This window comes from Oryza sativa, chromosome 1 (genome assembly GCF_034140825.1).
Source record: "Oryza sativa Japonica Group chromosome 1, ASM3414082v1".
Taxonomy (NCBI): domain Eukaryota; kingdom Viridiplantae; phylum Streptophyta; class Magnoliopsida; order Poales; family Poaceae; genus Oryza; species Oryza sativa.
The window spans coordinates 5,693,361-5,717,579 of NC_089035.1; the positions used below are offsets into that span (position 1 = coordinate 5,693,361).

At 43.0% G+C, this 24,219-nt stretch overlaps 1 protein-coding gene across 1 annotated transcript; it reads right to left on the minus strand.

The window, feature by feature from the left end:
* Positions 1 to 15,858: 15,858 nt before the first annotated feature.
* LOC4327079 (protein GRAVITROPIC IN THE LIGHT 1) lies at positions 15,859 to 23,983 on the minus strand. The gene is made up of 2 exons (XM_026023748.2): positions 23,629 to 23,983; positions 15,859 to 17,732 (listed from the first exon to the last, which is right to left on the minus strand). The coding sequence occupies exon 2, from the start codon at positions 17,632 to 17,634 to the stop codon at positions 16,072 to 16,074; it is 1,563 nt and encodes a 520-aa protein (XP_025879533.1). The 5' UTR covers positions 17,635 to 17,732; positions 23,629 to 23,983; the 3' UTR covers positions 15,859 to 16,071.
* Between the last annotated feature and the right edge of the window lie 236 nt (positions 23,984 to 24,219).

The window sequence follows — 24,219 nt, forward strand, 5'->3', positions numbered from 1 at the left end:
CCAATGGGGTTTAGGATCCCAATCAATTTTTACTCGTTACTTTTCTCGCAATCTTTGTACATGCATTGAGGTGTCACTACCAATACTCGAACCATTCGCTCCCAATCCTCTCGATCTAATTTACAATCAACAACAAATCAGGATGGGAAGCGAGAAATTGATGCGTCGTCCTACACTCACCGAAAAATTCTTGCGCTTCCATGCAGCCAGCCATCACCTTCGAGAGGAGGAGCAGCGTGTCTAACGAGTGGCCGCCGGAGGAGTTGCCACTCATGGATGCTAGCGACCTTGGTACTTCCTTCCAATACTCTCTGTCCGACAACAGCAGTGTATCTCGCTGTCCACTAGGTGACGTCGTACGTTGTGGCCGATATCTACCGCCACATTCTAGTCGGCTAGTTCTTACTTGGTGTGCCTAAATCCTAAAACCCCCCATTAGCTATCAAGTTGTGATTCGACGTAATCCCCTCCTTACTCACCACCACGTCACTTGATATAGCTATGAGTACAATATGTATGCACCACGTCACTCGATATAGCTACGAGTACAATATACATGCACTAGATGACCCGGGTCAATTTTTATCATGTGTTCGCCCTGGGTATTAGCTTGCCAAACAGAAATAAATATACCCTGAAAGCAACTAGGCACAGCCACCTGCAACTTGCAGAACTAGAAGCTTCCTCTGACTCTCGATCTCTGTCGAGGAAGTTTCCAAATACGCCGGCAATTAAACTCGCCGTCCGTCCGGCCGGCAGGCAGGCGGCGGCGACGGCGACCGAACTCCAAATTTCAATTCCGGCACGGTTTCAATATTTCCATCGGATTTGAATCGCATTCCCCCTCGTTTTCCTTTTCCTACACAGTAGCATCTTAGTACATTTTGTACTCTAGCCCCTCTCGTTTGACTCGATTCCCCTGTTCTACGGGGACGCACCATTGTCGCACACGTAGGGGGTAGTACTAAGCACTAGTTTTTGACGAGGACGGTGGTTAACAAGTCAGGGTCCGTCTAATAGAGCCGAGGCCGTACTTGCTATTCCTTTGCATGATTTTTGGGTTAACAAGTCAGGGTCTAATAGTCTTTAGGCTATGTTCTTCCCCTCTTTTTTCAACTCACTTCTCTCGTTTTCCTTGTACACGTTTTCCAATTTGTTAAACAATATGTTTTTCTAAAAGTTTATATACGAAAATTGCATAAAAATCATATTGATCCCTTTTTTTTAAAAGAAGCTAATACTTAATTAATCACATATTAATAGATTGCTCTGTTTTCCGTGCGCAGCACATGGGTTCCTAACCCAGGTTGCCAAACATAGCCTAATCAATTAGCATAGCTCTGTTTCTAATTAAGATAAACCTTTTACCTCGGTATTTTGTTGTCACGATATTTGAACTACTACACGGTATATTTCATATAAAAAATTTATGTAGAAGTTACTTTTCAAAATATCAGTTAAATCTATTTTTAATTTTATAATAACTAGAAGTTAATTAGTCGTACATTAACGATTTTCTCGTTTTATGTGTTCGTAAAAAAATCTTTATATTCAGTGAACTCAAACGGGACCATAATGACGTGGCAAAACAATCGAAATGCCGGCTAGATTCGCGGGCACTGGGGCAACGACTAGCATCTCCTCCTCTTCATCCTCCTCTTCCTCTGCCTATAAATATGCTCTGCTATCTCCTTCTCCTGCACGAGCCAAACACAAGAATTCAGCTGTACAACCTGATCAATCTTACACAAGAATTCAGCCATAGCTAGCCCTGATCGATCCAATTCTGAGTTCTTGACCGACAACCATGGCGTCCATGACCGCCGTCGCCGCCGTCCTGCTCCTGGTCTTCTTGCTGCTGACATCGTCGGCTCCGTTCTTGCAAGCCAGGATGATGCCGGGAGACGGCGGGGAGATTGTTCAGGAGGCCGTGACGATGATGATGGGATCCTCTGCCGGCGCCGCCGCCGCCGCCGTCGCAGGAAGAAGAAGCACGGCGTCGTCCTCGCCGCCGGAGGAGGAGATGCTGCTCCCGAGGAGACCACCTCTGCCGCTGTCGCCGCCGGCGGCGACCACCGGAGCTCGCAGCAGCAGGATGCTCGGGTCGGTGCCCAGCCCCGGCGTTGGCCACTAGCGGGACGACGCCGGCTGATCTATAGTTAGTTAATACAGTAGATTCAGAGTGTCCCTTTTTTTTATACATATTTGACTTTCTTTAAAATATTTATGTAAATATTATTTTTTAGTTGTTTTATAAAATATAGTTTAAGTATGATGTATTTGTAGGAAAAAGTTAAATAGGAGGAATGATCAAACATGTGTTTAAAGACGTTATTTATTTAAAAAAGAGAGGGAGTATATATATATATCTTGTGAAACTCTAAAGGTTAGAAATTCGCAAGATTTTATCTCAATTTTTCAATTGAACATGGTTTAGCAATTACGATATATGTAAGAGGGATTAGTTATGTGTTTAGATGATAATGATGTGTGTGTGTAAATAGCAATTCAATTATTCCGTTGGATTTCTACATCTTTTTTCTTCTGATGAGTTGAATTACGAATCAATTAGCCGTCGTCTTTTTCTATTACTACATCCGTCCCAAAATAAGCGTAGCCATGAGTATCCGCGCTCAATTTTAATCATCCGTCATATTTGAAATTTTTTTATAATTAGCATTTTTGTTGTTATAGGATGATAAAACATGAATAGTACTTTACTCGTGACTTATGTTTTTAATCTTTTTAAAAAAAAATTAAATAAGACGAACACTTAAAGTTGGACGTGGAAAACCATGACTGCACTTATTTTAGGACGGAGGGATTATTAATGATCGCCACCTAGAGTACCAGCAGAACGAGGTGATCTGATTGGCTGGCTGAGTTGAAACCGTTTCCCTCTCCATGTGCTTGGCGCCAAAATTGTCGCCTACTCTGCTTGGACTTCCCTGGGTTGCTTTGGCTTGCAGCACAACGTACACGTACAAATAGATACAATGAACACACATCGTTAATTATGTTGCGTGCATTGCTCTCCAATCTAATTATGTGTTTGTACTAGGTGAGCTGCAATCTCAAGCTGATTTAGGTATTTATGTTAGTGTTAAATGGACTCCTACATCTTTCTTTTTTTTATATAAAAAATAACATTGTAAAAACTGGGTTACATTATCCTTATGAAGAAAAATCATTTTAATCGGTTTTGTTAGTCATGTGAAATGCCTATACAGAGATATGTACTCTATTACTAGGTTAATATATTTTAAGACTAAAAAAGTAGTATATGATAATAGAATAGTGCCAAATAGGTCAAGACGATCTTGGGTTGTTATCGCTCTAAAGCAACATGGTTGAGATAGTCTTCAGTGTAGCAACAGTACATCTAGGTTAGAGATATTTTGTAATACTTGTTAAATACCATACTTTACTACGGATAAAATAAAATATATTTTCCATAAAACATGTTACCTATCCATTTTTCAAATTTAATTTATATGCAACTATCCATTTAGATCTAATTGTTTCTTAATATTATAAAGTTCATAGGGTAAATTACAAACTTACAGCAGGAAGTAAGTGGCTGACAGATTTTGTCACTACTAGTACCACCTTTTTAAGTATTAAATGAGTATACATTAGGCAAACTTAAGGCCTATTTGACACGGCTCTATCTCCAGCTCCATCTCTATTGGAGTTAGAGCCTAACTAAATAATTTCAGCTCCACCTAAAATAGAAACGCAGCTGGGTGGAGCGTTCTCACAAAATGAACTAGAGAGATAGAGCTGAGTTTAGGCTGTTTCACAACTTTACTCCAAATCTAACTCTTGAAGCTAAATTTAGGAGTCGGAGCTATACCAAACGGAGACTCTTATTTCCTCTATTCATGCAGAAAGTGAGGCCTTGTTTAGTTCCAAAAACGTCACATTGAATCTTTGGATATATGCATGGAGCATTAAACGTAGATAAAAAGAAAAACTAATTGCACAGTTTGTATGGAAATCGCGAGACGAATCTTTTGAGCCTAATTAATCCATGATTAGTCATAAGTGCTACAGTACCCACATGTGCTAATGACGGATTAATTAGGCTTAATAAATTCGTCTCGCAGTTTCCAGGCGAATTATGAAATTAGTTTTTTCATTCGTGTTCATAACCCCTTCCGACATCCGGTCAAACGTCCGATGTAACACAAAAAAAAAAAATTTCGCGAACTAAACTAGGCCTGAATTTGCTCCTAGGCCTAGGAAATTACCTAGTGAGGGGTTCAAGTCGTGCTTACTCACAGGCCTAGGAAATTACCAATGAGCGGTACCACTCAGTACAAAACAATATTAGCCCTTGGGTGGATGGTTCAAATTTAGTACTACATCCACTCAAGGATAATAAAATCTCATTCCAAACAGGACCAAATTATCCCTCAAAAAAGGTGTAAAATTAAAATTATCTATTTTCGAATGATTGTTACAACTGTTTTACTTAATTTGACCACAAATTACTTTTAGATGATTATATTATAATGAATAAAAGTTTTATAGTTAATTTTTTTCATGCTACATATTTCAGTAGTATAATATATTTTCAAGTATTTATTTAAAAAAGAGAGAGAAAAATGGTACTCCCTCCGTCCCAAAAAAAGACCAATCCTAGCAATGTATCTGGACATGCTTGCTAGGATTGGTCTTTTTTTTGGGACGGAGGGAGTAAATGTTTAATCATGAATATAGTGTCATTAATTGTCAATATTTCAATAATAAGTGGAGTAGTACGTCGAATTAGACAAACCATAGTAGCAGCATTTCTGTGAAACCCAAGTACATTAATTAGGCATACTGGCATAAGAACATTTATTCAGCTGGCCTGACACTGTTGAAGATAATGACGTACGGGATGTGATAAGTGATAACTGATAACACTACTGCCGGGCATGAAACCTAAAAAAAGAAGAATCTTACCGTAGACTTCTACATAAGCCAAAATTAGCATCAGTCAAGTCGAAACCGAACCAATAATTGGCACCAACATAAACCTCATCGCCATCCCCTCGAGGAGTTCGGGTGAGAAGTACACCCTTCGTTTTTGCCGTTGATTTTTTAAAATATACTAGCAATGACGTCCGTGCATTGCAACGGATTAAGGTAATTTTAATCATGCATACTGTTGGACAAAAATAATAATAATGAAATAAAATTGCAGTGACCTTTGGTCAAAAAGATAAAAAAAAATATAATTAATTATCCTTTAATTCCATTAGATAAAAATAATTTAATATGAAGTAGGAAAAGTTTTAAAAAGCTTAAATAGAGCAAACTAATTCTGTAAATTAAAACAATTTTTTTGACATTGAAAAATGTCCGTGCATTGAAAAAAATATAATAAATATAGAAATATTATATGATAAAGGTTTAGTTTTATATGATATAGCCCAATAGTATGGATGTCATGGGAACAGAATCGGGGCAACTTAAGGGACATAAAGTGAACTTATTCCGTGTGGGCAGCTTGGGAATGGCGTTCGGCTTGACGCAGGAGAAGCCGTAGCTATACGATATGATGGACAGTTCTGATTGATTCCGACCTATATAAAAGTTCAACAGCCCAAACCCTAACCCTAAAATCATTTCCCCTCCCCCCCACTCTCTCTCAACGGTGGCAGCGGCGCCTCTCCCCCTCCCCTCCCCCCACCAGCGCGCCGCTCTATCTCCCCCTCTTCCCTTCCGGCAGGAGATGGATGCGGGAGGCAGGGGTGGCGCCCTCCCTTCTAGTGGGAGGCCACCGGCAGTGCCGCTCTATCTCCCCCTCTTCCCTTCCGGCGGGAGATGGAGGCGGCAGGCAGGGGCAGACAGATCCAACTTTATCTTTTTCTCTTCTCCCTTATCTATTTTTCTCTCTCCCGCAGCCACACACCACTTCTCTTGTTATCTCTTTCTCCTATCTCCCACAACCGATCTCTCCTACATCCACACGCGAGCAGCGCAGTGCGAGTGCGAGCGGCAGCAATGGCGGTGGTGGCCCCAACTGGCGAGCAGAGACATCAGCCTCGTCGAGCAGCAGGAGAGGCGATGGCCTCACCACAGCGAGTAGTGACCTCGGCCTCGTCGGGCGGCGGGAGAGGTGATGGCGTCGGTACAGGTGGCGATGACCCCGATGTGCAGCGGCCTTGGCCTTGGCAGGTAGCGGGAGCGGTGGCGTCCTTAGCCTCGGCCTCGGGCAAGCAACGGCAACATATGTGACCTCAACATGTTGTGGATTTGAGAAGTTAGTTTTTCTTTTTTGGACAGGGACATTAATAATTCACATCTTTCCGGTTTGATTCAATTTTTAGATAGGATGATTTTGTTGACCTAGGCATCGATCTAGCATGTTCTGCTGTATTGATTTAGGCATCAATATATGATTTGGATAGAGCATGCTCGAATTGAGCTTCTTCCGATTTTGTGAAACAGATCGAAGCGTAGGAAACGCTGGCGGTGCAGTTCTGTCGACGTTTGGCTGGGTTTTAGATTTGTGTCATTTTTTTCTCACTCGAACACCCTGTGGCTAAAAAAACCGGCACCTATAGCAGTTTATAAGTGACGGTTTATGAAAAAAATTGCTTATATTATATAATAGATGATAGATGATGCCGTTGACTTTTAGACATATGTTTGATCATTTTTCTTATACAAAAATTTTATGCAAATACATAAGATATAAATCGTGATTAAAATACTTTTAGTGATAAAACAACTCAAAACAACATAAATTAAATGATAGTTACATATTTTTTTTAATAAGACGAATGATTAAACATGTGCCCAAAAGTAAATGACATGATCTAATTAAAAAAGATGTGAAGCAGTGAAGGCGGCGGTCCACTTCTCCGCGCGGCGGCAGCGCACGAACAGCGGTGACGGCGCCCCGCGGGTGGATCCGGTAGCGGCGGCTCCCTCCGCCCCTCTCTTCTCCCTCCGGCAGCGGTGGTCGCGTCGGCGGCGGCCACGGATGGAAGGCGTGGCAGCGGCCGCAGATGGATGGCGTGGCGACGACCGACGGCGGCGGTGGCAGTGGCCGAGGGCCGCGGTGGCAATGGCCGAGGGCGGATCCGGCGGAAGTCCCTCCGCCGCCTCTCTTCTCCCACCAAGAGCAGTGGTGGCGTCGGCGGTGGCCGCAGATGGATGGCGTGGTGACGACCGACGGCGGCGGTGGCAACGGCTGAGGGCCCACGGTGGTGATGGCCGAAGGCGGATCCGGTGGAAGGCAAGAGAAGTTTTGTGATGTAGTTTTGAAGTTTTGTGATGTAGATTTGCTGTTCTTCTTTAACAATTATTTTGTGATTTTGTGATGATTGTGATTTGGTTGTGCCAATTTTGGGAAGATTTTGTGATAATTGTGGTCGATATTTTGGGGAGCTAAGAGTGATTTGGTTGTGCCGGTTTTGGGAAGTCTGAGAGCAATTGGGATTCGGGGGTGGGGGCGAAGACACGATCGTCCGTGCTGTGACGAACGGGAAAATACGATTCTTTATATTAGTTAAGATTTAACCATTTATCTTATAAAAAAAATATATAATTATTATTTATTTTATTATAACTTGATTTATCATCAAATTTCTTTAAATATGATTTAAAAAAAATTTATATGCAAAAAATTTTGAATAAGATAAATGGTTATATGTTGATAGAAAGTCAACAACGTCATATATTAAAAAATAGGTAATATATACGTAGAATCAGAATTAATTAACATCACAGGCTCACGGCTCCAACTTTAAATGGCCAATCAAGAATGGATAAACATGGTAATTAAGTAGCAAAGTAAACTAGCTCTAATACAGCAGATAATTAAAGTTGTCGTTCCCAGTAATGCACGGCACGTTGGAAAAATTCCATGCAACTACTGGCTTTCCTGCCGGGTCTCCCAGGAGTTGTCCATGTCAAAATTTTGACACAATTCACGACCGATTCGACGCCAGCAGCCACCCAATTTGGGGGGGTTATACGCGTTACGTGAGTGCGTTCTGTGCGTAAACCCTTTTGGCATTTTGCACTTTTGATCGATCCCCACAGCACGTACAGGATATTAATGCAATAATGCTGATCAGCTCAAGTTCTTTTGTGATGACGCTGCCACTGCCATCGCTGGAGTGGAGCGTGTGCAGGCAAAATGTTTCAATAGAAAGTCTGTCTCGTGAAGTTATAATAATTGTATGCGGTCGTTTGGTTCCGAGACACCTACCCGTCTAGAAACAAAAAGACACCATGCCTGCGAAAATGGTTTTTCTAATAGAGCAATGTCTTAGAATGATGCCATATCTTAGATATTGATAAAACCCATTGGTTAATATAGATCTAGCATTTACAGTTTCTCCTTTTTTTTAAAAAAAAAGTTGAAATGGCGTGTGTCCATAAATATGATCATTAGATATATAGTAGTATTGACGAACCATTGAGTTTCATGATGAGATGTATCCTTTGCGTTTTGCTAAAGAATATGCTTGCACTATTTTAATAGAGAGTCTATCTAATACAATTATACTATCGTGTAGTTGGTTTTATGCCCACAATATGAGATACTGAGATGTGACGCTCATATATCTCGCTAACAGAGTTATAATGAATGTCATATCTTTGATATCGACAAAACCTATCAGTTAATGTAAACTTGTTTTATCCTGAAAAAAAATAAACTTATGTTTTACAATAAAAGGTGAAATGACATGTGTGCATAAATGTTGGCATTAGGTAGTCATAATGGTGGGCCATAATCTAAGTATCTCTTATAGATCTCATGCTAACTGATATAATCACATATGTTTCATGTAATTTCCCCATGATTTACATCAAAAATCAAGTCTTTCTTGAAGGAATTGACATAGTTTCAAGTAGGTTTCATTAAGATTTAATGATCCGGTTACCTAAAATTAATCTGGGCTCAACTTTGCTATGATGAACACAGCAAGGCAAAATAAACCAGCAGCATCTTCCCGTGATGTTCAATAGAAACAAACTTGCTTGACATGGCCTACCCACTGCAGACCATATATGTACTAGACACTAGTGCATAGAGGTCCACAAGATATTTTCATTATCTCCATCATATCTAGTTAGGTCTTTTCAACACCAGCAACAAAGATGCTGCCTTCAGAAAGATGAGGAAAGAGATGAAAGCACTTTTTTGATATGGTCTCAATCAAACTACTTTCTTTCAACTCTCATGGTAAAATAGACAAAATTGAAATATTTAGCTGGTACAGATAATAGAGTATAATGCCAACAAGGTCTTACTCTAGACGCCCCTTCTTGAAGTCAACTCTATGGGCCCTAGATAGTTATGCTTGGACTTTTGGATAGGATAATATCAGTGTGGATTGTGGAAACAAGCATGCACATTGAGAGTTTGAGATGCCCTGCTTAAGTGTGTGTGTGTGTGTGTGTGGGTTTTTTTTTTTTTGGGGGGGGGACATGTGTTGACTTACTTTAGGTTGTGAAGTGGTATGGATCATATAATGCATAGTGGTGCATGCAAATCCATAATGTAGAAATGGTATGGGTCATTTTACGTGTGTCCATCGATCGACTCTAGTTATGCTCAACCAACACTACTACAAATTAATTTGGTCTTTGCATACGCCCACCTTTATTTTTACAAACGTACTAAAAATATATATATATAATAAGCCAGGGGATGTCCAATAAAGGCCTGTCTATGGAAATAGTTTGTTCTCACAGACATGCATGTTAAGAAGAACAATTGCGAAAGTGAAGACCTGGCTCCATCCTTTTCCTTCTCCCTTCATTTTCGCTGCACCCCGCATTTCTTCTCCATCACTTCTCTTTTTCTTCCACATCTCCTCCTTCCTCTCTCTCCCCCATCACTTCTCCTTCCCCAACCCTTCCTTCCCCTCTCCTTTCTCCTCGAATCCACCAGCGGCCGACAACGAGAGTGACCATCGCGTGCCTTGGCTCCTCCTCCTCCATCGTCGGTAGCCTTGTGACAACCAGATTCAGCAGAGGCAGTGATGAGAGCATCCACTGCTCGCCTCGGCTCCTCTACCTTTGGTGGCCTCACAACGGTAGAGGCGGAGATGGAAGCGGACACCATGCGCCTCAGCTCCTCCATCGCTAGCAGCCTTGTGTAGGCCAGCTCTAGTGGCGCATCTAGCGTAGGGGAGGTAGGGGATCAAGGCTAGGGTTTCTAGGTTTCCTTTTTTTTTTTGCCAAATATCTTTTGTAGGCCAGCCTACGAAAAAACGATTTTGCACGCGGTTGAGGTGCCGACTTGTGATAATCAACATTTTTATGTGGCACCAGGTAGGCACTCCATCTACAAGCAAATACCGAATTTGATAGTTTGGGGGAAAGCCTTTATGCAATTGATCGTAAAAACATTATATATATATATATATATATATATATATATATATATATATATATATATATATATATATATATATATATATATATATATATATATATATATATATATATATATATATATATATATATATATATATATATATATATATATATATATATATATATATATTTGAGCGAAAATTTTTAACTAAAGTTGATCAACGGCTATCTACATAACGGTTAGTTTGTACAAGTGTACGTGATACAAGTATACCAGATCGAGTTAATTATCTTTATGCTTCAAAAAAAATGTCTTTTTTAAATGAAGCGCCTGTGTTAATTATCACAAGGCTTTTTTTCTAGACTTGATATTTATGTCCATTAATTTTAGAGATACACGAACATACGCTTATACACATTCAGTGGATCTCCGGCAAAGTGCCAATGCTGCAGGGTTCGGTGGATCTCCTCTACTCTACTTGTAGTACTTGCCTAGGTCAATGCAACTGATCGAAGTGCCACATTAAAGCATAGTACTACTATATAAAAAAGAGATTGAACATATGAAAACACACACAAAAGTTTGAGAAAAAGACCCTTGATTTTGATTCCGGTCAGGCCATCGTCCAACAACTATAACAAAACAAAACGCGTTTGTAATTCGTTCCTTCGTTGAATTCCCGCGATGCAACGCAAGCTGGCGGCATGTCTCGCGGCGGGCCGACAGCACGCGCGCCACCACCCACTTGCGCTCCCGTGGGCCTACTCTTGGCCCATCTATCCAACAACGGCGACGCTCCCGCCCAACTGGGCCGAATCCCTGGGGCCCACACCGCCACCCCGCCCGCGTGCGCCGCCCCTGGGCCCACTCCTCGGTGACCGGGGCCCACCGATCACACGGACCACGGCAACGACGCGCCAAGTTGCCGTCGCACGCGCGCGCGGTGGCGGCGGCGGTGTAGCTCAACGACGGCGGCGGCGACGGCGACGGCGAGCACGGAGTAGTTAAAGCATTTAAACATTGCTTACACAGAATCGATGGATGTATCATGTATTATTATCATTCGGATTATAATTTAATCATACGGTTATGTACAAGCTCGATCGATTGATGATGATCGCGCGAACGCTAGCTAGCTAGCTAAGCTAGCTGTGGCCGCCGTCGCTGGGGCCGGACGGCGGCAGCGGCGGCCTTCCCGTCTTGGCAACGGCGACAAACTGGCCACCCGTCGACGACACCGGCACCGCCGCCGCCGCCGCCGATGGGGACGACGACGACGACGCAGCTGCCACCGCCGCGGCCGCCGCCGCCGTCCTAGAAGCAGAGTAATGCTGCTCGCTCCGCCTCACGCCCGCCGTCGCCGCCGTGGAGGCGACGGTGAGCGCCATGAAGACGAGCACTAGCACCGATGCTGCCGCAATCGCCAGCGTCGCAAGAACACGCGCCGTCGTCGTCATGGTTGAGACGCCGAGAAGAAGATCGACTCGATCGGCGGCTTAATTTCTCTCGATCCAGGCAAGTATTAATATATATTGTTCATATGTGTTCATGCACGGATCGATTTGATTTGATTACGAAAAGGGGCGACGCGTGATTGCATGCCCCGGTGTACGTATGTAACACATGCATGATGGGATTCAGGATTAGGTTTTCAAATCGCAGAGGCGAAGTCCCGGATAATCTTGAGAATTGCAAATTGCTTGCGTTGGCGTCAAGTTACAACTTTGCCTTTATTGGATCGAAGCCCATGTTTGTGTTGGAAAATCATTCCACAATGAGACAGACTGGATAGATAGGGAATCGAATTCAAGGTATCTTTTTGAATATAGGAGTTTTATGGCATTTATGTTGCGTTTGTTTCTCACTTTTCCCATCATTTATTTTCTCGGTTTAAATGCACACGCTCCTCAAACTATAAAACAATGTGTTTTTAAAAATAATTCTATAAAAAAGTTGTTTAAAAAAGAGTAAATTTCATAAAACTATATATACTTTGCACAATCTTTCACAAAACTACAGATTTAAGAATTTATTTCACAAATTATAAATTCACTGGCTTCATTTATCACAAATTAAACTACAGGTACTTTGCATAATATATCACAAAACTACAGATTTAAGAACTTGTTTTCAAAACTACATATTTAATATCTCCATTTATCCTAGAACTATAAGACACTAAATCTGTAGTTTTGTGATAAATAAAGACACTAAACAAGTTCTAATTAGTGTTTTAACATCCGATGTATTTTAGTCCCTAGATCCAAACAGGCCTTAGGCTGTGTTCGCTCCTCCTGGATGGGAACACTCCCCCTCCATCACGGAAAACGGAGCAGTCCATTAGCGCGTGATTAATTAAGTATTAGCTATTTGTTTTTTCAAAAGTGGATCAATATGATTTTTTTAAACAACTTTCGTATAGAAATTTTTTACAAAAAAACACACTGTTTAGTAGTTTGAAAAGCATGCGCGCGAAAAACGAGATAGAGGGGTTGGGAACATGGGATGCAAACACAGCCTTAGTTTAGTTGCTGCATGTGGCGAAAGAAACAGGAGTAGGGCAGAAAAGCCATACTCCTGATCTGAAATATTTCCTAAAATTGCACTTTAAAACTTTAAAAATAGAAGATAAAGATAAAACCATGTAAATTACTAACTTCGACCTAAAATAAACCAAAAATTGCAGAGAGTAATTAAACCTAAAATAAATTTATTTTAAGATGAATGTGGTACTATATTTGGGAAGCCAGAGAGTATACGTGACATTTCAGTATACAATGTACATAATAATATACACTGTACATAAGTATTATAGATCCAGACAGTGAAAGAAAAGATTGTACTGGTACTCCACAGCATATTTGTCTGCGTTAGTAGCCCACTTGACAGTGTCATCTGTTATCAAATGTCATTCTTGGAAGGGGCCCATGGACCATGGCCGAAAGACGACATGTACGGCACTGGAATATTTGACCTTTAGCTCCGGTTTGCCACGTGACATGTTTGACATTTCCTGTCTCGTGGCATGACACTGGAATTAATATGCACGCACGAACCTGTGATTATTTGTGATTTGCCTGCCTCCTTGTGTGCTCCTCCTGCCTGCAACCAACATGTGCTCGAAATAATGGAATTGGATGATTTGGTTGGATGGCAGGGGCTTAAGGGAAATTATCTTAGGACAGTCAAACATTTTTGGGACGTACTGAATTTTGATTTTTCGTTCCAAGAACTGTCGATGAACTACCTGAAGTAACCTAACAAAAGTACGATTTTGGTTGCAAATTATTTGAGAAAACGCACAGTTTACAAATGTATTTCCTATAGTACAAAAGATGGAATGTTGGAGGAAAAACATACTTCAACCGTCCTAAAATGTAGCTACCTAGTACAGGATGGAACATTATCTAGTACTACGAATCTGGACAGGTCCTGTACTATGTAGCTACATTTTGGGACGGAGGAAGTAGTAATTTTAGAGAATTTCAATCCTATAGGAAAATTTTCTATGAAGCCATTTGAAACAAAGGATTAAATCATATCCAATCCTTTGAAATTTCTATGGAATGGACGATCCTATAGAGATTTTAGAGAAAATTTAGCGAGAACTTCAACCTCTTGGTAACTTTTCTCTGAGTCACTCTCTCATCCAAATTCTGCGTTTTTCCTACGGTTCAATCTAACGGTCATTCCTATGTTTTTTCTGCGTTTTGCAATCCTCTATTTTACACTTATATTCCTATCAAAATTCTACGTTTTTCCTATTTTTATGTTTTCTCAATCTTACGATTCAAAGGGACCCTTAATGTGTGATTCTTCATAGTTTTACCAGCAAAAAAAAAAGGGTAGTTTCACAAATTTACCTAGCGATGATTTGTTTTTTTCTACCAATAGACAATGTAAATTTTAGCTGAATTTGCAGGGATAATTCTCAACCAAGTTAGTACTACTTGCTGTACTAAAGCCTACAGCCTATTGCATGCCGCCCAAAGTTGTGAAACAAGACTCCAAAGAATGACACAGTTCAGGCCCCTTTCATTCGCAGGATTGAGAAAACGTAGGAATAGAAAAAATGTAGGATTTTAATAGAAATATAAGTGTAAAACAGAGGATTGCAAAACGCAGGAAAAATACAGGAATGGCCGTTTGATTGAACCGCAGGAAAAACGTAGGAATTGAATGAGAGAGATAGACTCAAGGGAAATTTATCAAGAGGTTGAAGCTCTTGCTAAATTTCCTCCAAAATCTCTATAGGATTGTCCATTCCATAGGAATTTTAAAGGATTAGATAGGATCCAATCTTTTGTTTTAAAGGGCTTCATAGGAAATTTTCCTATAAGATTAAAATCCTCTAAAATTCATATGTTTTTCCTCCAATTCAAACGGGCCCTCAAGAATGTACGATGACCCCATTGGCTAGCCCCTATATATTCAGGCGATAGCCCATGGGCCAAAATGCAGAGATGCGACCCGTTTGATTAAGGCCTAAAGATGACGGTCAAAACAACAGTTGGGACATTCTCATAAAGGAGTAAAGTTCAGCTAAAAAATTAGGGAATAAAGTCCCCCACTCCACTTGGATTATAAGGCCTAAGTGTGTGATTATTTTCACGTTCAACATCTCGATCCTTTTTCTGTTGCTGCTTAGTGCAAATTAGCTGTGTATCATGCTCCCAAACCAAAGCTAGCACCAGTTATCATTGTCTTAACAAATAAGAAAGAAAAGCAAAAGGAGAAAAAAAATTAGTTGAAAATACGACCTCACTTTCTTACACACAAAAAAGGAAAAGAGGTTGTACTTGTACACGAGGTGCTATAATGATGCAACAGAAAAAAAAAGTAATGGATCAACACGAACAGCTCAGCTATGCTGATGATCCTCATTTATATTTGACACTGTCAGCAAAACTGAGCTAATCCAGTAGACAGCAACACTGAAAGAGTGGAGAACCGTTTTGTGCGTGAGTATTTGACATTAGCCAAAGAAAGAAAAGCTTTTGATCCTCACCTTGTCTTGTTCTCATAACAAACCAAACCAGGCGGCTTGGCTTAAAGATTAAAGAAGCCAGCAAGATTAACTAGTCCATGCTGATGCCGTCGCCCATAAGCACTGCGCATAACTTTAGCTCTTGATCACAAACCACCAAAAGGAGGCAACCAACTGCAAAACAGCAAATCACAAGTTCCAACATGCCAAAGCCATCGCAACAAACATCCAAAAAGTATTTATTATTATTGTTTTGTTCCTCCCCAGAAACAAGAACACCATTCCAGAACTAAGACCACATTGATCAGATCAACCCCCATGATTTAATATACAAGTTAAATAAGCGCATAATTGGAGCAAGAATATGCTAACCAGTTAGTAGTAGCAGTAGTTACCACCCAACATACATGGATGCTCATGAACTGGATCTTTGGTTCCATCTTGTGTAGAGTACAACCCCTGCAAAACAAGCAAGTGACAGGAGACAATCTGATCCGAGACAAGAACACTGCAAGAACATTTCTGATTGCTCCAATGGATCCAAACTTAAAATGCCATTTATATTATGATCACCACCACTACATCCCTTAATAGATACATAACCACCCACTGATCATCATCACCAACACCGCCGCCGCCGCCGCAGCCGGCTGCCGGCGGGAGACCTCGACGGCCGCCCCAAAATGGACATTCCTCCCCCTTTATCATCCGCCGGACACCTGAAACAAGACGGCTTTGTCACAACCCATCATGGCCGCCGTCCCGGCCGCGACAGGTAGACCCGGCATTGGATCATTGTCCGGCCAACTCTAAACCCCGGCACCACGGTGAACCCGACGACGCGTTCCTCGGCGGCGGCGGCGGCGGCCTCGTCGGAGCGCCCGTCGCTGACACTCTCCATGTACACTTCGGAGAAGCGCGCACCGGTGCGGACTTGGAAGATGGAGGCGCCGTCCTCCTCGGCGCCGCCGTCGAACGCGTAGAAGAGGCAATGCAGCAGCCAGACGCGGCGCGCCATCTCGGCGAAGTCGGCGAACCACGAGCTCTCCGGGAAGCCCGGCCCGGCGCTCACGATGCCGCGCTGCTCCAGCCTCCCGAAGAAGGCCGTCTCCATCCTCGCGTGCACCAGTGACAGGTACTTGGCGCGCAGGAACTTGCCGAACCCGCCCCACCGCGCGTTCCTCGCGTCGAGGAAGGCGCTCGCCGGCGCCGCCTTGAGCTCCGTGAACTCCTCGAAGAAGCGGCGGCGGTCGTAGAACTCCCGCTCGTCCAAGAAGCTGAGGTTGAAGTCCCTCCGGTGGAAATTGGCGAACATCTTCATGGCGACGTAGGACTCGAAGACGAACTTGGTGTCCCCGGCGCGGCGCAGCTGGACGCCCGGGTGCACGGCGGCCGCCGCGGCGGCGAGATCCCAACCGGCGGACTGCATCGAGTTGAGCATTGACTTGGAGAAGGAGCGGATCGACTTAACGGTGTGGCGGAGGGCGGTGAGGAAGTGGGTGGGGTTGAGGCCGGAGAGGTGGAGCTCGTCGAGCGACGCGAGGGTGCGCCCGGGGTGGAGGCGCGCCTCCATGGCGCGCTCGGCGCGGAGCTCGGCGGTGAGGGAGCTCCTGGCGCGGTCGGCCTCCGCCTCCTTGGCGCGGAGCTCGCCCTCCAGCTTCCTCGCCGTGATCTGGTACGTCTTGAGGAGATGCCGCTGCTCCTCGGCGTGCGCGTACAGCGCGGTGTGCCCCGCCGCCGCCGCGTTCTTGGCCGCCGCGGCGGGGTCCCGGAGATACCGCCGCTTGGTGTCGGACAGCCTGGTGAGCTCCGCCACCAGCGCGGCGTCCGCGGCCTGAATCGCCTCCGCGTCGTAGGGGAACTGCGCGAGCTGCAGCTGCGCGTACGCCGCCTTCACCGCCGAGACGCCAGCGAACAGGTTAGCCAGCAACGAATCCTTCGCCACATCCGGCGCCACCTGCGGCGACGTCTGCGCCACCGCCACCCCGGCCACCCCCGCCGCCTTCTTCTCGGCCGCATTGCGGAAGAACGCGTCGAGCGAATACGCCGCGCCAAGGTTACCGGACAGCTTCAGCTTGCTCAACGACGGCACACCCGCCGCCGCCGCCTCGACGGAGCACTCGTACTCATCTCCAACCACAGACGCCGCGGCCGCATCGGGCACACCGGGCTCTCCCACCGCGGTGGCGGCGGCGACAGCGTCAGCGCGCTTGCGGCGGAGCAGCTTGGTGAAGGTGCGGGCCAGGTTGGCCGCCTTCTGCTGATGCGGCAGCGGGTGGTGCGCCGCCGCGGCCGCCATTTGCGCGTCCATGTCGATCTAGAGCGGCCTCTCGTCGCCGGCGGGAGGATTCCACCTCCAGCTTCGTCTTGCTCTTCCTCTTCTTGGGCTAGTACTACTACTACCTCTGCCTGCGGGGGAATGGGGAGGAGTGGGTTTAATTTTTGCGGGAATATTTGGGGGATACTGTAAAGTAAAAAAGATGGGGGGCGTGCAGGGGGGTATAGGGGTGGGTGATGTGACCACTGTGACACTGTGCATGTGTGGTTGTGCTATCGATGAGGTGGTGACTGCTGAGGGGTGGGTTCTATAATTTGGGAGAATTTAGAGGGGCACTATGCTAATTCATTAATTTTTACAGCTAACTATATTTTGCACTCTATTTTCTTTTTGGGTGCTCTTTTTTAACACGTGCTTGATGCATATAGAAATGGGCATTTTTGGAGAAGATTCAGGTCTGAATTAATTAAGAGTATAATGCAATTACTATGATGTGATACGGTGCCCTGATGAGTAGTACTACAAACATACTGCAAATAATTAATGCTTTAATGCTTTAATAGCAATTTTCTAAATTCAAATATAAATAGTAAGTATTCAAAGCCAATGGGACCTCACTTCAGCTCTCTATTTGAAATTTGACCGAATGCACGCTGTATCTAGAGCTGCAATTTTGAGCAATTTCCAATTCTAGTAAGCATTGCAAAGAATTCGAGCTGTGTCTAAACAAGCATTTATTTGTGCCAACTGAGGCTTTGTTTGAGGATTGGGAAATAATATCCTACCCTCCAAAGAGTAATATTGCATCTAACCATCCATTCTTCCCACCTCATTTAATCCTAGCCATTTATTCATTTCCCTTTTCCAATCCCAGCTCCCATATCCCATTTGCTAGGTTGGGTGGATGAGCCTGATGGAAGATGGCCGCCCGATTTTTTTTTGTGTTTGGTTGAAGGGCAGGGTAGATGAGGCGGTCCGGAATAAGGAATATTCTCTCAATATGCTGGATAAGTGCATCTGGTCGATTTGGCTGGATGAAGTCATTAGTTTTGGTCTGGGTGATGTGTCCTATTTTAATTGGCTGTGGTTGTTTGATTTTCTGTTAAGCAAGCTCCAACCGATTTTTTTCTCCTAAACCTTTTATCTAATTTATGATTTTATTACACATTATATTTGTTACAATTAAATCTTTAAAACAAGATCTCAGATGATTAAATTTTGATATATATATATATATGGGTCCCACTAACTTTTGGTTTTTTCCCATACATGCTATATCCCTCTAACAAAACAAAAAATTGGATCGCCATATCTATATAAACCAAACAAAAAAAATTAGATCACCCTATCCAACGAAATATAGATCGTCATATCCTATAACACACGCTAAACCTAACCATAAAAAGCATAGGAAAAGCTGCCATCTCCTTAAAATTTCTTTAATTAAAAAAAAGAACAGAGGAAAAATGAAAAAGGAAGAGTATAAAAGAATAGATAAATGATTGTGCCATACTCCTATGTCCAAAAATAGGCAAAACACGGTAAGCTCTAACTTCGACATCCTGGGAAGTTTCACACAAACCAGCACAGAGCCACACGTGCCAAAACAAAGGCAAGCATTTGAAGCTTGTGAGCAACGCAACAAATCCTTCACTACCACCCAAACAGCAAGTACTCCAGCACACTACAAGAAACCTTGATGATGAAAAATTCCATCCAAATGATTCAAAACCTTCTGTATTTTCCGGCGTTTGGAGGGTCGCCGTTTTCACCCAACATGTGGCAACACTTGCAACACAAACATCTCTCTCCCCTCCTCCCCCAAATGATCGCTGTCATTGCACGTAGGCCACAAACCGAATCGATTACTAAGCAGAAAATTACAGGGATTAATTGCACCTTATCACATGCTGATCAAAATCGCTTTCACCGAGGATTCCAGGCTCCATGGGAAGTAATTACGTGACGTGTGTGTTCCAACAGTGGTGGAGCTGTGCTATGAACATGATGCAGTCAACAACTCAGCAGCAGCAGCAGCAGCAGCAGGCCGGCAATCTGATCTGAATCTAATTTTATTAAATCTAAGTAATGCTGGTGATATGCGAAACAAGGGTAAGGACAGATGACTAGCCGCTGCTGGCTTCCGGGGTTCACACATGGCAGGAACCTAATAAAGGCAATGGCTTTTTGTTGATAGCAATAGCAATGTTTGGAACTTCTCCGGTTATGCTAGATTCAATTGGAGATTGGTTAGGTCAGTCATAATCAGGGGGGTATATAAAATAAAATAACAAAACTACTAGTATATGGTGCTAAAATATGTGTGTTTTGTGTACACCTGATCCCCATTTTAAAACCAAATAGGATCCAAAATCGTTTTTGCATTTGAACTTCCAACCAAAGACAGACCTGAGTGGATGAGGTCATGCAAAATCTTTTTTAGGTCGTGTTTAGTTGCAAATTTTTTCTTTAAACTTCTAACTTTTCCACCATATCAAAACTTTTCTACACACATAAACTTCCAACTTTTCCGTCACATCGTTCCAATTTTAACCAAACTTTCAATTTTGGTGTAGACTAAACACAGCCTTAATGAAATTCAAGCAACTCAGCCAATTCATAGGTTGGGTTAGTTTATTTGCTCCGATGTTCCGATGCTCATAAACTAATCAAACCCGACATGTCCTATATGCTAGCATCATCTTAACCTAGATTAAGCCCGGACACCAAGGATAACTCAAATGTCCTCGTGCAGCTGAACAAATCTGTTGCTACAGTTTTCCACGGCTCAATTATCACGAGATGAGAGTATAGTGGAAGCAAAGAAAGGTGCAATGCGCATGTCGAGCGACACATTCCTGATGGCTACTTGCAACTCATCTCCTACTAAAAACGAAAAGGAATGGACGGCGATTAACAGCACATTGCTTGCTACTATTGTGCTGTAGCACTAAAACATCCTACCCCTCTCAGCTTTATTTGCAATGATTCATGCCACTTAAGTTGAACTCAAAAACATCTTTTTCTGTCGACAAGGTGCTGCATCCTACCGGTGGTATTAGGTGACATCACGTGCTTCTTTACCGGAAAATTTTTGTCTTTTGGAAAAAATCATGGTGCTGCCACTTGTTTGGTGAAACGCACCAAAAGTGAAGAACAGTAACTAACCCTCCCAGAGATGATTTATCTTTTCAAATTCAAGAGACAAACAGGGAGTTCGGTGAAACTCCCATGTAAAAAAATATTCACAAACAGGTAGTATAGTACAAAAAGATGCGCTAGACTATGACTAATTGCAACTGTTATTCCCCAGAAGACTATCAGAGCTCACGTGCAACTGCAGAACCACTGCAGGCCATGCTGTTTCTTTTCCCCTCAAATGAAATGAAACCAAACAAAAGAACCAGAAAAAAACGGAACAAGAAAGAAACGGATTAGTCCATACAGAAATTTGATTACTAGTACTATCAATTGGTGGACTGCCAGGATTGGCAGCAGTGCAGCCTTCCATTAAGCTAGCACACCACTTTACGCATCACAACGTTGCACGAACAGTACTAATTACTGGCACTAAACGTTGGTTGGTTGCAGCGATTAGTATACCGCCACTTACCCCTAATGTTCCTGTCACTTCCCCTGATTGTACTACGGTACTATGAATACATTGATACTGCTGCACATGCAGCAATGCTACCAACTTATTAAACCGCATCCGGTTAGTGATTTAGTTAACTGCAATTGGCAGGCAGAGGAATAGATTCGACGAACCAATAGTAGCCACCGCTGCTAATACTGAATACTAATACAGTGTATTAGTCATACAGGGACGTTTCTGAACCTGGAAAAACAGCACTATTTCTTTTCATCACTGTGATTGTCAGTTACTCCTTACATTTTATATTATAAGTCATTTTGACTTTCTCACATGTCAATCTTATTCAAGTTTAACTATTAGTTTCACAACATCTAACATTAAATATATTTTTATGATATGTTTGTTTTGTGTTGAAAAATATGTTTTGTTTTCTATAAACTTAGTCAAATTTTAAAAAAAACATAAAAGAATCAAAATGACATATAATATAAAATAGTAAGAGGAGTACAACGTATTGGCCACTCTCGAGTCTCGACACGGCTGATAGAATCCAATAACATGTGTATAAAATACCCATGATCATAGCACTACTTCATCTGTTATCAAAATCTGACACCAATTGCTAAAACTTAGTAGTAGAATTTTTCCTGACCGAATAGTTTATGAAATTTTATTGTTTGGTCAAAGTTTTGATAGTAAATCCATTGACATCACTTGTTTGGAAACAGAAAACAGACAGAACAATTAACAACATTCACCAGCATAGCAGTACCCAGGCACCCCGTACCCAGGACTGTAATAACAATACGCAGATACTAATGCCCCCATCACTAATATGAGCGAATGGCATGTTCATCTAGTAATCCTACCACACAGTAATTACTACTGGTAGTACAATTCAATACTACTAGATCAGTTGCTGAGATCAAAAGTTAAGTGGGACGCCCAGGTTTATCCTCTGATGGTAACCTAACCGTAACCGGTGAACCACGACTGGCAGGTGGGCCCCCGTCCATTCTTTTCGTGTCTGCTGAAGTCAACTAAGTACGATGTACGGTAAGACCCTACGCCAGGAGATAAATGCAGAGATCAATCGTGCACCTAAAAACCCATGGCGTCTTTTACGCCCTACTGATTTATGAAGGTGCAGACGTTTTAGTTACACATGGTTGAATGCTGTGTACTAATACTGTATATACCAATACTGTATAGCCAGTTCATACCGTGAAAAAAAAACAGTGTAATATAGTGTATTATACCATACTTCCTCCTTCCCAAATGTTATAACCTACGATCTTACTCATCCTAAACATCGAATCTCGACATAATACTATCCTGTTGCCCAAAATGTTATAACCTAGAATGAGTAATCCCATCTCATTCTAAGACAGTGAATCTAGACGTCCACCCAAAATCCTTATATCTTGGGATGGATTGAGGGGTTACTAGGACGCAGGTAGTAGAATGCCGTCTTGAGAAACACAAACAATTAGCGCTCAACAGGTTTACCAAACCGTTTAGAAACACAAACAATTAGCGTTCAACAGGTTTACCAAACCGTTTAGTCACTCCCGGTTTAAAGATTATCGTATGGTATACCGTGATTTCAAAAAGTTACCACAAGTTATAACCCACGATAGCCGTTCGGTAATTGCACGGTTTTGCAAACCTGAAGCTCACCCTTATCAAGGCACAAGGGCTCACTACTCTTACAAGTACTTTCTTGACAGGTTTAACATTAGTATACACTTGTAGAATAGTAGGTTCAATTCACTATCAGAGATTATGCAATGGTGTTATCCACAGATTCAGGATGGTTTAAAAAATTCAGGGGGCGTTGTCAAAGCCTACTACGCCGACCTCATCGTCAGCAACCGATTTTTTTTATTTTGCAGAAAAATAATTAACAAGTGGCAGATGATCACCAGCAGAGAGACGCATCTAAGTTTTGTTTCTCCACCACTTATTTTCAAGGGTAATCGTCCTCGCGTGTTCAAAGTTCAAACCAAACAAGGACACGAGGTCACCTCATGCACACACAAAAAAAACAGAGAAAACACATGAAGAAGGAACTGAATAATTATTGGGGCACAGCGACTAATTACTCCATTGCATCCAGGACGATCATAAATCGGCACAAACTAAGAGCCATGAAGCAGTTTGATAGTATCCACGCAACCAAATCCATCGGTTTCAAATTGGGTAAACCTTATGATCAAAGTCAAAAAACGCGAGATCGAAGCAGCCTCTCTCTACCAAACCCGACGAAAAACTAAGCATCCGCAGATCAGCTACGGTCCAATCAAATCATCAACCGCGCCTTGGATTCCAACTAACACGAGCGAGAGAGAGAAGCGAGCCAACCACGGGGAAGGAATCGAAAAACAACAAGAGAAACAGAAAAAAAAAAGCGAGAGAAGAGGAGGACTCACCGTAGAGGCCGGGAGAAGAAGCGTACACTCCTCTAGGGAGGAAGACGCCCCTCGAGTACGAACTCCGAAGGAAGACGCGGCGCCGGCAACCTTGCAAGTCACTTCCTCCACACCTGACGTCGTCGTCGTCCCCTTTCCTTCACCTTCAACTTCAGTCGGTCACCCAGGTCGGCGCAGTCTGGCGCCGGACGCTACCCCGTCTCCACCGGCGCCGGCTTGCCGCCGTATTCGCCGGACCAGCGGGGGAAGAAGAGGAGGAGGAGGCGGCGCCGCGGCGGCAATGGCGAGAGAGCAGAGAAGACACAACACAAAAAAAAATATTTCTGTAATTTTCCACGCCTTCCTCAAAATCTCCGGCTCAATTTATTTCGGGGGGGAATTCAATTCAATGCACCCAGGGTGGTGTACCGAAATTGCCCTCCCCGCCCGTTCCGGGTTTCCGGCCTTCCACGCCACGTGGCACGCGATGGACGAGGGTGGAGCACACGGCAGGAAGCGATTTCCTCGTTCTTTCTCTCTCTCTCTCTCTTTTTCCTATATATGTTTTTAAGCTGGTAGGAGTACATTTTTTTATTCAGAAAATCTATTAGA